This window comes from Astyanax mexicanus, chromosome 25, assembly GCF_023375975.1.
Source record: "Astyanax mexicanus isolate ESR-SI-001 chromosome 25, AstMex3_surface, whole genome shotgun sequence".
Classification (NCBI taxonomy): domain Eukaryota; kingdom Metazoa; phylum Chordata; class Actinopteri; order Characiformes; family Acestrorhamphidae; genus Astyanax; species Astyanax mexicanus.
In genome coordinates, this window is record NC_064432.1 from 5,308,926 (window position 1) to 5,321,884 (window position 12,959).

The following is a 12,959-nucleotide window of genomic DNA, read 5'->3' on the forward strand; positions in this document are numbered from 1 at the left end:
GCTTTAAGAAAATGTGCCACAGTAACAATATACTAGCATAATAATATTGTTACACCATTTTACAGTGAAACCAACTTTTAATTATTAAGAGCAGACTTTGGGCTTCAAATAGAAAAATATTTTAATATCCTAAATAAACAAAAAAGTACAACCACCCTGGGACTCCCTGTCTGACAGATTCGTTGAGAGCTGGAGAGAGAGCAACACAGCGCTGAAACTCTCTCATGCTCAACGCGGAAACCCAAAACCTATTATTGACGTCGGCAAAAATGATACAGACGATAAGTCGATAACTAAGTTTTCGTGACAGGCCTAATCCCAATACAATATGATTCATATTCCAGACATGAAACCATCAGACAACCATCAGTTCCGAAACCACTGATCACAATTTAAAAGGGTGAAAATGGGCGAATACGGTCAAATTCAAAGGTAAATAGTGAAAAGTCCCTCACAGAGTTGATGAGTCTTTCGGCCTCCATGGTGCTTCCCAAACGCTGAAGAAGACTGTTCACAGCTTCGAGCCTAAACAGCCAGAAAAGAGAGGAAAAAAATGAAAATAAACAAATAAATATCTAAACACAAACAGGCTTGTACGTTTCCCCCAAAGCAACAGAATCCCTACTGAGGGCGTCCAGGAACAAACTGCTTTACAATCCTTTGTAGTTTTGTTGCAGCAAGCTGAGAGACGCTGCTTGCCTCCAAGAAAGAAGAAATAAAACATCACAAGACTAGAAGATGTGAATGAAATATGAAAAGACCAGAAGGAGACATGTTTTTTTTGTACCACACTGTTGTACCGCAATGCTGCAGAGCTTGTTTAATAAGCCAATTGACCTGCTTTTGGGCAACTGCAGTTTCGAAACCCTTAGTACTCAGGAGACATGTTTCAAAGTATTCAACAAAATGCAAAGAACATGATTCAGCTGTACAAAGCTATTCTCGAATCATACCCATTATATTTTTTTGTTTCATTGATATGATTCCGTAGATCTCACTAAAACCCTCGTCTTAGAAGCTGTGGCCTTAACCAGCAGCCTTAAAAACTTTAAAAGGTCTGGCATCAACTGCCAGACGTTCCTGCATCAAGCTCTACCCTTGAAGCTCTGGCCTCAACAGCCATCCTTGAAAGCTTTGAAGGCTCTGGTCTCAACCAGCATCCTTGGAGCCTTTGGAAGCTCTAGCCTCAACCTGCAGCCTTAGAAGCTCTGGAAGCTCTAGTCTCAACCAACAGCCTCGGAAGCTTCGGAATTTTCTGGACTCAACCGCCAGCCTTGGACACTTTGGATGCTGAGGTTTTATCTCCCTGCACTGGAAACTCTGGCGTTATTACCCTACCTGAAAATTAGGGGCCTTAATCACTAGACTTCAAAGCACAGGCCTCAAACACCAGCCTGCATCAACCACAACTCAGTCCTGAACCCATCGGCCTAAACTGACAGTTTCAAAAACAACCAGAATAAACAATTGGCAACTACAAGTTCGAGCTACAATCGGATTAGAAATCTAGAAAGCTGACTTTCGGATTTTCAGTAAAGTTCCTGAATTACATGGATTACAGCGTTCAGATGGGATTTAAACGTGATCTTACCCTCTGACTGAGTTCCAGATGGCAGCCAACACATATAAACTGGAGAACACAAGGAAAGCAAGCAGGATGGCTGTATTTATTTATATATATAAAAAAGAGAAGGAAAAGAAGCTGTTATTAGTGAGATCAGATTCAACATTTCCCAACATATCAATCCAGTAATACAGTAAGCAAGGTGTTACACTGTTTAATTGTTTAAATTAAATATTATTAAAAAAAACATTCATAATACCGCATTAATAAAATCTGAGTAAAAGAAAGGTTTACTCTATATCCACTCATAACAGTGGGATTTAATAATATTGTACAACATTGCCCTCTAATGGTTGGGGTTTAAACAACATAACACAAAATGAACCACTTCTGACACCAATCTTTGCATGTAAACAAATAATTTAAATTGACCGACTGCATTTTTAAAAATCGATACAGTATTGCATAGCAAAATATCACAATATAATACAATACCGATATTTTTTTAAACACCTAATCTGTTGTGGGCATTCTCAGCTATTTTTGGAATTATACTGTTCTGACTGTAATTGTAAAAAGAAACATACTGTGATATACGTTTCTCCCATACCATTCTACCATACATACTGCATATTTAAATATGAATGCAGGTGCTCTTTAATAACATTAAATTCAATTTAGATACTCACGCAGATAGCTGTTAATTGGCTCAGAGTTGGTGACCATGGTGCAGTTGGCCTGTGAGGGGGCATTTAGGTCCTTCACCCACAGAGAGTAGTTCCCGTGCTCCCCAAAGTGGAAATACATCCTAACACAGCAGGGCAAAAGAAGTAAGGTGATTAGGATTTATTTAAACTGTACAGCTGACACAGTATTAAGAGACAAGCAGAACAACATGCCACACGAATATCTTCCATTTATCACCCCAATATAGTTTTGACTAAAGTTAAAATCTCTTTATTTTAATGTTTTTAGAAAGATACCAAGACCAAATACTGTTCTATTGTCTATCAAGATATTCCACTGATTACATTATTAAAACAGTTACTGAAATAGTTCAGTCCACCTAGTTCTGCTTGTGTACTTATTGTATTTTTTGCACTATAAGGTGCACTTACAAACCTTTAATTTTCGCAAAAATCGCTACTGCGCCTTTTAATCCAGTGCGTCTTATGTATGAAGTAAAGCCAGTCCTGCTTTTAACCCCAGCTAGCACTGCTGCAGCAGCATTAGAATTACCTGCTAGTGCTAGCCATTCGGCCATTCAGAGGTGAGTATTACAGGCCTGTAGTCTGCTGCTAACTTTAGCTAGCACTGCTAGAGCAGCATTAGCGTTACCTGCTAACCGTGCTAGTTATTTGATCGTTTAGAGGTGAGTATATCAGACTGTAGCCTCCGTGTTTATCGTGTTAAAACAAGCTACGTAGGACGAATCGCTAGCTACTATCGCCCGGGTTTACCAGAACCACTCAGGGTTCCTCAGTGTAGCGCTGTCGTGAGCCAGTAAGGCAGCATTACTGGTTAGTCGCTAACGCTAATGCTCCAGCCTTAGTGGAAATATGGAAATCTAAGCTTACTGTAAATAAACAGAAGCGCTTTACTCACCCAAATAAACAGTTTTCAGGAGAGAAATCTGTGTAGATTAATATCAAGCACTGGTTTGACTTGTCTAACTCGTTTAAGCTTAGCTTTACAGGTCTCGCCACCCAGCAGCAAGACCTGCTGAATTAGAAGGAAATGGGCCTTATAATCCAGTGCGCCTTGTATATGAAAATAGACCCGAAAACACACGTTTATTAAAAAATAATCTTTCTGTAATTTTGAGGTTTTTTTATTTTTAAATGTCTTTTAAATTCAATATCTATGTTAAGTAGCTATGGTATGGCTGGAAATCCAATAGTGGATTACACACTATATATCCAGGCAGGTAGTGACCAAGTATCTCACCTGCACAGTTCAGAGTTATCTGGAGTCGTGTTGAGCTGCAGCATGAGCGCGTGCTGGGTGCTCACAGTGAAGCCCACTGTGGTGGGATCTCCTGGCCCAAGTCCAGCTGGTACCAGTCCCACAGGCTGCGGCAAACACTAGAAGAAAACTGCACGGGTTAGACAAACAGGCGGACATCACGCAACTGCTCCACTTTAAAGAAACAGACGCTTAAACTCGACCGGTTACCTCTGGAGCCACAGGGCTAATGGCTAATATTAATAAAAGGTAATGGAAGCCAATAGAGTAGTATTTCTATTATATTAGCACTGGAGAGGTGGAACTGTGTTCTCTGTACAAGAGTTTTAACATAAGTTGGGGATTTGGTGATGATACAATATCTTGACCTCACAAACACTCCAAAAAAAGGTAAAGGGAAATCCCAGATACAAAACTTTGGAACTTGACCTACTGACTATGTTTGTATTGAACCATAGCTTCAATGTGAAAGACTACATCCTGAGATATCTAGGCCTAAAAATAAGGCTACGTTCACATTACAAGCCACTTTGCTCAAATCCGATTTTTTGCTCAGATGTTGACGGTTCACATTCACAAATGTGAGTCATCTGTATCTGTGAAATGGATGCGTTAGCAGCTCATATGTGGAGCATCTTTTGCTGGAGTGGAGAAACAGCAAACAGCTGGTCTGAAGTTCATGCTCAGGTTGAGAAGGTGAAAAAAGGACAGGTGGTTTGCTTTTGCTGTTTTTTTCGCAGCTATAGCTGCACCAAAAGATAGAGTGTGCGTACGAGAGAGAAGCATGTAGCGCATGCGTAAAAGCAAAGAGACATTCATGTCGTATGTCCACGGATTGGATACGTATCCGATTAAGAACGACATACAAAAGTGACTCAATCAAATCAGATTCAGAACGATCACACAGCCATAAAAGAATCAGATCTAAGCCACATTGAGCAAAAAATCAGATTTGAGTCACTTCAGCCTGGTAATGTGAACATAGCGTCGGTGTCTCCAGTATGGTTCTAGTAGGTTCTCACCTGGAAGCAATGTTTGGACATGACAGACAGCACCATGTCACTCTGGAACTCATTGATCACGGACAAGGTTGCCTCATCCATCTTCAAAACTGTAGTCTTCCGACGAGGTCTGGAAGCTGTAGAAAAAGATCGTCAAACAGTTACAGCAGAACTACTCTAATGCAAATGGATAATTTTGTGTGGCTCCACCCATAATTCAATCACACGCTGCTTTTGGATAACTTTATTCAGCTTTATTTGATGGCTTGTGATCATCCATCTTCGTCTTGATTATATTTTTTTCAATTTGGTAAAATCAAAGTAACTCAGCATTTTTAAGTGGTCTAATTTTTTTTTTTTTTTAGCAGAGTTGTATATACTGTTGTATGTTGCTCCATCTCGGCCTCCCTCTACCTCGCTCTGCCTTGCTGCACCTTACTGTGCCTCACGTCGCCTCTCTGGACCTCACTTCACCTCGCTTTTCCTTGCTCTGCCTCCCTCTATGTACCTCACTTAGCCTTGCTTCACTCTGCTCCATGCCCTGCCTCTCTGTACCTCACTCCACCTCGCTGTGCCTTGTTATACCTCGCTTTGCCTTCCTGTACCTAATGTCACCTTCTTCTAGCACGCTCCGACTTGTCCGTATTTACCCCTCTCTATCTAACTCTACATCACTTCGCCTATGTCTACCTTACTTCACCTCACTCTGTCTTGCTTTATGCTGCGTCCTGCCTCTCTGTGCCTCATTGTACCTCGCTTTTCCTTACTGCCTTACCTAACTCGACCTCCCTCTAACACACAATCTTCCTGTATGCACTCCGCCTTGTTGTACCTCCCTTTACCTCACACCGCATCCTTCTTCCTTGCTTCTACCTTCCTCCAACTCACTCTACCTCAGGTCTCGATATGAAAAGGGTGCAGTCTGCAGTTCAACAAGCTCCCTCTGTTGCTGCATGCAGGTAATGTAACGGAAATGTGTTATTTAACACACTATCGTAGTTCTTTCAATGTGTTTATCGCACACTTCATACAGATAAATCATGCAGCCCCACACACAGCTGCAGGCAGGCCTTAACCAGCAGTAAACACACCATGACTTCGTGTATATCACAGCCTTTTGTACTGTCAGTGCTGTGAAGCCTAACATTACAAACCTGATTAATAAGCGACGCACAGTTTAGAACCAACACACAGACTGCCTATTCACACTTCACACACACACACTCATACTGTACTCACCCCGACCACATGCAGAGAGAAAGAGAGAGAGCGCTGAAACTGTGTACTGTAACTTTCAGCAGCACATGAGCTTCGGCTGACTGAGCCATGTCACATGCCTGCTCTAATCTGACTTGTAAAAAAGCACATGCCTCCCAACCACACGACTCCTGAACCAGGCTGACCAGGTCAGCAGCGCAGCGGGAAGTTTGAACTTCCTGAGGGATTAATATCAGCAGGCCTACAGCAGACACACTCAACCTACAACACCAAGCCAGGGGCCAGGATGAATATTTTTAAAATACAAGGGCAATACATATTACTGCTATAAATTTTAACACACTAGCCAGATAAACTGCGCTAACCCACACAAATTTCTCTATATACTTGATTATCTGTGTTTAACAGTAGTAGTTCTGTTAATAAACAGGTTTGTGCCAGTAAATGACAATTTAAAGCCTATACAGTCCAATAATCTGGTGTGTTTAAGTAATTCGCTCAGTGTTAAGCTTCTACAAGTAAAATAAACAAAATAAAATTAGCTTAAAATTTATTTTGCGAACAACAGCCCTAATATATTTAATATCTGTCAAAACTATATTATTTTGATATCAATATACACCAAGCCATTTCCTGTGGTGGATAAAAAATATATATATATATATATATGTGTGTAAACTAAAATTCAAACAATTAGTTAATTAGCTAGCTAACCTACCTAGCTAACAACCCGAGTTAGCTAACTACTGAGCTAACAACTTGAGGGACAACCAGTTAGTTAATTAGCTAGCTAACAACCTGAGGGGGGGGGGGGGCTTAAAATCTAGCTTAAAACCTGCATTATCTAGCTAGCTAGCAACCTGAGGAAAAAACAGCACAAGTTACCAAGTTAACTACCAACTGCATAAAGTTAGCTAGCTAGGTTAACAACCTGAGTTAGCCAGGTTATGTTGCCCATCGTCACAGCCTAGCATAACAGCCTGAGTTAGCTAAACTAGCATAACCGCATGAGTTAGCTTAACTAGCATAACAGCCTGAGTTAGCTTAACTAGCACAACAGCCTGACTTAGGTAACTAGCATAACAGCCTGAGTTAGCTTAACTAGCATAACAGCCTCACTTATCTTAACTAGCATAACAGCCAGAGTTAGCTTAACTAGCATAACAGCCTGACTTAGATGAACAAGCATAACAGTCTGGGTTAGCTAAACTAGCACAACAGCCTGAGTTAGCTAAACTAGTATAACAGCCTGAGTTAGCTTAACTAGCAAGCTAACAACCCCAATTAGTTAGCCTAGCTAGCTAACAACCTGAGAGGAAAAATAGTCAGTTCAGCTAGCATTAGTTAACTTACCTGGCTAGTTAACCTAACTAACAAACTGAGAGGAAGACCGGCTACTTATCTGGTTAGCTAGTTAAGCTAGCTAGTTAAACAAACTGTAGACTAATTATATTTAAGTTTTATTGTGTGTTGTTTTTTTTTCTGGCGTGGCTCCAGAAACACACAGTAGGTAAGGTAAAGAACACTAATTTGATCTGAGCTCACTCCCCTTAGTTACAAGTTCATTATCGCAGTTGAAGGGAAGGAAGCGCTTAGCTTTTAGCTTTAGCACCCAGCAGCTAGCTAACCCTACTTAGCTTAAACCTAGTTGACCAACCTAGATAATAATGAATAAGTGTCTCACTGTACAGGCTATTACACACAGACCGTGTGTCCACTGTGTGTTTAATGCGGCTGTTTGTTTGCTTTACAGTCAGTGTGTGTGTGTGTGTGTGTGTGTGTACTTTGACCGCATGCAGTTAATAAACACACACTCACTGATCTACTTACAGGGGAGCTCTGCTGTGAGAGGAGCCACACACAAGGCAAGAAACGCCGCTAGTAACGCGAGGAAAATCGATCCATACTGCTTTTTAGTAGCCATGTCCTCCGCTGCGGCTCCGTCCTCCTCCTCCGCCTCTGTGTTTTCTCCTCCAGACGTCAGAGTTTCCCTTTTCCCCATCATAGACTCTCCCACACCCCCCCGAACAGCGCTCTCTCCGCGGATAGACTCTCCCGCCGCTCCGCCCTGCCTGCGAGAGACCAGAGAGGGCGCGTCCCAATCCGCAGAGCCCCTAGTGCACTACCTAGTGTACACTACCTAATTTTTATTTGTTGTATTATAACCAACAATTTTAATGGACATCATGTTTTTTATTTATCTTAACGGCCTCATTTCATCATTTTTTCATTCATATTAAAATGTCTAGTTGTGGTCTCTAATATTATTGAATGTCATGTAAGTCGTTTTTTGGAAAAAAAAAAAAAAGCCTTGGTCTCTGAAGAAAAACAGGATGTCGGCTCTTGCTCATGAATATTCATACATGCAAACATATTGCCTCTGATTGGCTAACAGCACTGCAGCAGAGAACGCCTACCTGCCTTCCCCCCACAGTCAATTTTACAGCTATAAAACTCATAGGACTAAATGTTTTCAGAGATACAGCCTTAGTCATAAAGGTATAGCACTGAGTGCTAGGGAAAGTTAACCCTTAAACTTCACTTAACGTCAGACTCTCGGCGTCGCTCAACCTGGCAAGTGGTTTCGTGTGCATGAACTCAAGCGACCCAGGAAAAATTGTAGTCCAAAAAACAAAAAACATGAGCAAGAAATGTAAGATATTAACGATTAGTAAAAGCTCTGATCTGTACAATGCTTCTCTACACTCACATAGCAATGACTGAGGTTTTCTGACATTGAGAGACAGACACATGTCTAGAGGTACTGTAACTATACCACACACCAAAACACTGGTGACGGACTTGACATGTTTTAGAAAAGCAATGCAGCATACTGCTGCCAATATAAAAAGCTGTGACTGTTCTGGACAGCCAGTCCTGCCTCTAAACGTCTTGAAATCGACCAAGATTGCTTTCACTGACTTCCATTTTAATTGTGTGGTTTTTTTTTTAGTTTCAGGCCTCGCAATGGGTTTCTCATCTTAATTTGGGCCTGAATTCATTGCAACATCATTCCTTTCACTTTCATTGTGTACGACTGACTCGTCTTACCGGTTTGGTTAGTCACTGAAGAAGAGTTACATTTTTATTGAATTACACAATCAAACATATGCACTAAAATATGCAGGGCATTAGAAAAATGTTAGCTTCCAAGCACACTATTCAGATATACATGGCACACATGGATCTTATGCTTATGGATGATCAATGATCAAGTATAACAACATTATGACTGCTTTCTTGTTTCTACAGCAATTATCAATTTGTTTCAGCTCCACTGAGCTAAAGGACACACTGTTGTCCTTCTGTTTCTCTTCATACTTTATACTTTATCCTCCTCTTAGCCTGTTTTTCAATGGTTAGGACCCCACAGGAGAGACCACCACCACACAGCATTTATTATTTGGGTGGTGGGTCATTCTTATCTTAGCACTGCAGAAGCATTGGCAGTGTGTATTCTGTTGCTAGGAGTATATCAGACACAGCTGTGCTGCTGGAGTTTTAAACACTGTGTTTAATCACTCACTGTCTGCACAATTAGACAATTAAAGATGCTACCTACAGGACCTGTTCCAAATTGTAGCTGTAAAGTCAGAGACAGACGCTCTGAATCTGTTGTTGAACAGTTTGTGTTGGTCATAGGTGTTATTAAAATGATACACATTCTATTTTAAGAAGACATGAACCATGAAATCTGGTATTCCAAACAGAAAAACATGCCTTTTGTAAGAACCACCAGCAGAGGGCCTGGACGCTTCAGCAAAAAAAGCTAGTGGGTCTGGGCCAAAAATACTCCAAGTCCCAGAATCCTCAGCAGTAATTAGCACTGAACAATCTCAGCTGTGAGACCCAACATAAAAACATTCATGCAACAGTTGCTTGTTACACCTTTGTAGAGAGATGGCCGCTAATAGTGTGTAACACAAAAAGAAAAGATCTCAAAAGAAACAAAGGCTCACAAAAGAAGAAAAAAGAGATCTCAAAAGAAGCCACAAAAAATAATAGAAAAGATCTTAAAAGAAAATAAAAGGGTCACAAAAGAAAAAAAGAGGTCTTAAAAGTAGCCAGAAAAAGGAGAAAAAATCTTGAAAGAAAACAAAAAATCCTCACAAAAGAAAGAAGTGAGCTTAAAAGAAACCACAAAAAGTAGAGAAAAGATCTTGAAAAAAAAACAAAAGGAAAGAAAATAGATCTTAAAAGAAGCCAGAAAAAGTAAAAAGATCCTAAGAAAATAAAAGGCTTACAAAAGAAAGAAAATAGATCTTAAAAGAAGCCACAAAAAAGAAGAGAAAAGATTTTGAAAAAAATAAAAGGTTACAGAAGAAAGAAGATAGATCTGAAAAGAAGAAGCCACAACAGCAGAGAAAAGTTCTCAAAAAGTTTTCCTAAGTTTCTTTAGGTTTGTTCGGTTCCACTTGCTTTGTTTGGGCCATGCCATGTGGCAGGCCCTTTGATTGATTTTCCCGCCATTTTCTCCTCTGCCATTCTTTTAAAGCATGTATGAGTTCAAACCCCACCTTAGGCAGCACCGAAACACAGTGCACAAATCACCAATTTAATCAATCAAAAACCCTAACAAATAACAATACACACATAAAAAAACTAAACAAATAAATACTCCCCCACTATCCCATAACATCTTTAGCACAGTTTAACTATTTAAACTACAGCTTTTCTTCAGAGACAGTTGCACTTTTAAGACATAAAAATATATTATTATTATTATTATTATTATTATTATTATTATTATTAGTGGGGTGGATCATTCTCAGCACTACAGTTACAGAGACATGGTGGATGAGGCACAGCAGTGCTGCTGGAGTTTTTAAACACTGACAATCCCACCCACAGTCCCTGCTCCAACTTCAACTCATCTTCTAACTTTTCATCAGAGGTCACAGGATGTTGTTGATGACCTACTCTCAGTCCAGCAGGGACACTAAGTAGTGTTTAAAAACTCCAGCAGCACTGCTGCAGTGTCTGATCCACTTCTACCAGCACAACACACACTACTAACACACCACCACTATGTCAGTGTCACTGCAGTGTCGAGGATGACCCGGCACCCAAATAACAGCTGCTCTGGGCACTGTGTCAGAATTCCTGCCCAAAGGTTGAGGGTTTATTACTTTTTTTTTTTACAGCATATATGAAGCTAAAGAAACATAACAATGAACCTGTCTGTCCTCTACAAGGTCAATCAAAACGTGTGGGACGAGTTAACCAGAACAAACAACTGAGGATTTCCCAATAACAGCACATGTCACACTTTTCTAGGCCTCAGCGTGGGAGAAGAACAAAGTCAGGGGTGTTGATAATGAGGCGTACACACTGTAATCATTAACACAACGTTTTGTAAGCTATAATTTTACCAAATATGCAGATATTTCAACAAATAGGTATTATGTACAAATAAAACAGTTACAGTTAAATCACTGATACAGTTCACTGGTGGATTAGAAAGCTAGTTACGTTAATGTTAGTAAGAGTCAAGAGTCTGTTGCGTTCTCTTCTGTCTTCTCTGTTGCCAAGATTTATACTCAGATTTAAACTCTCTCTTTGCCCAAACATGGAGACTGACAAGTTTTTACAAAATGTTTTATTATGCTAAACTACATATGAACTAATTGTAGATCTTTAGATATGATGTTAATATTAGAATTAATGTACAAAATACAAAATACAACAAACATTGTCAAATGTTGCTTCCTGATCAGAAACTACCACAAATCAATCGTAGCATCTGCTACATGCTACACTTATAACTCTCAGCTTATTTGCGAAGTATTGCCAACTTCTGTTGTTGCATACTGATTTGAGTTCCGTTGCCTGTTCGCGTTTCATTCCTTAAAGATGTGCCCCTCCATTCTTTTGGATTCTTCGTTGGTTTGATTTTTGGCTTTTTGATTCTTGCTCTGTTGCTCGTTTTATGATTTATGATTTTGTAAGACTAATAAGAATATAGCAGTTTGAGCACTCTGAAAGTTTTGTAGGGTGAATCAGAACATAGTTTCTAATTAGTGTGCAACAGTTGGAATAAATATAGTAAAGTTTTACTGGCCCTTTACAGATAAAACTGGTGAACACTGCACTAAGTTATGTAAATTTGTGTAAAGTAGGTTTGAAGCAAAAAAAAAAGTTGTTTTGTCAAATTCCACATCCTCTCTGTTGTGTCACATGTTCTGACACTGTAGAGAAGCTGTAGGGTAAGTTGTTAAACTTTGCTAAAGGCACGTTTTTCCATTCCGATACTTTACCCTCTTTAATTAGACAAAACATAACGCTTTGATCTTATCTTCACGATGGGTAATAATCAACATGGTGTTATTTCCTCATGATTCCTGTCTTCCTGAAACAGGAAAAGCATTTATACTCCTTGAACTTTTTCGCATTCTGTCACCTTACAACCACAAATTTAAATGTATTTTATTTGAGATTTTAAGTGATTGACCAACACAAAGTAGCACATCATTGTGAATTTTTTTTAAGGCCTCAGTGGTTTGTTAGAGGAACACTAGTGAACAAACAGCATCATAAAGACCAAGGAACTCACCAGACAGGTCAGAGATAAAGTTGTGGAAACCTCTAAAACAGGGTTAGGTTATAAAAACACATCCCAACCTTTAAATATCCCAAAGAGCGCTGTTTAATTCCTCATCCAAAAATGGAAAATAGTATTCTACAGCTGCAAACCTACCAAGACATAAGGCCATAATCCACCCAAACTTACAGATGGAGAAAGGAGAGCACTGGTCAGAGAAGCAGCCAAGAGGCCCATGGTCACTCTGGAGGAGCTGCAGAGATCCGCAGCTTAAATGAGAAGGAGAATCTGTCCATGCACTCCACAAATCAGGCCTTTATGGAAGATTGGCAAGAAGAAAACCATTGTTGAAAGAAAGACATAAGAAGTCCCGTTTGCAATTTGTGGAAAAAGGTGCTGTGGTCAGATGAGACCAAAATGAAAAGCACTGTGTGTGGTAGAAAAGTAACACTGCTCATCACTGCCCTGAACACACATCCCTACTGTTAAACATGGTGGTGGCAGCATCATGCAGTGGGAATGCTTTTCTTCAGCAGGGACAGGGAAGTTTGTCAGAGTTGATGGCAAGACAATGACCCCAAACATACAGCCAGAGCTACAGTAGATTTATTCAGATAAAAAGAATATTCGTATGTTAGAATGACCCAGTCCAAGTCTTGAAAAACCTACA

General features: G+C 39.9%; 1 protein-coding gene across 3 annotated transcripts in view; it reads right to left on the reverse strand.

Moving 5' to 3' along the window:
* Window positions 1-12,959, reverse strand: part of hgsnat (heparan-alpha-glucosaminide N-acetyltransferase) — a 37,628-nt gene that overhangs the window by 13,441 nt on the left and 11,228 nt on the right. Inside the window, exons 1-6 of one of the 3 annotated variants that reach the window (XM_049472486.1) lie at window positions 7,579-7,850; window positions 4,552-4,667; window positions 3,512-3,648; window positions 2,254-2,372; window positions 1,592-1,661; window positions 456-525 (exon numbers count right to left, since the gene is read on the reverse strand). In XM_049472486.1, coding sequence (XP_049328443.1) covers window positions 456-525; window positions 1,592-1,661; window positions 2,254-2,372; window positions 3,512-3,648; window positions 4,552-4,667; window positions 7,579-7,753 — 687 coding nt within the window. In that variant the 5' untranslated portion in view covers window positions 7,754-7,850. Of the gene's footprint in view, window positions 1-455; window positions 526-1,591; window positions 1,662-2,253; window positions 2,373-3,511; window positions 3,649-4,551; window positions 4,668-5,769; window positions 6,113-7,578; window positions 7,851-12,959 lie in introns of those variants that run through there. The other 2 variants (XM_049472485.1, XM_022681686.2) reach the window with 2 other exon arrangements.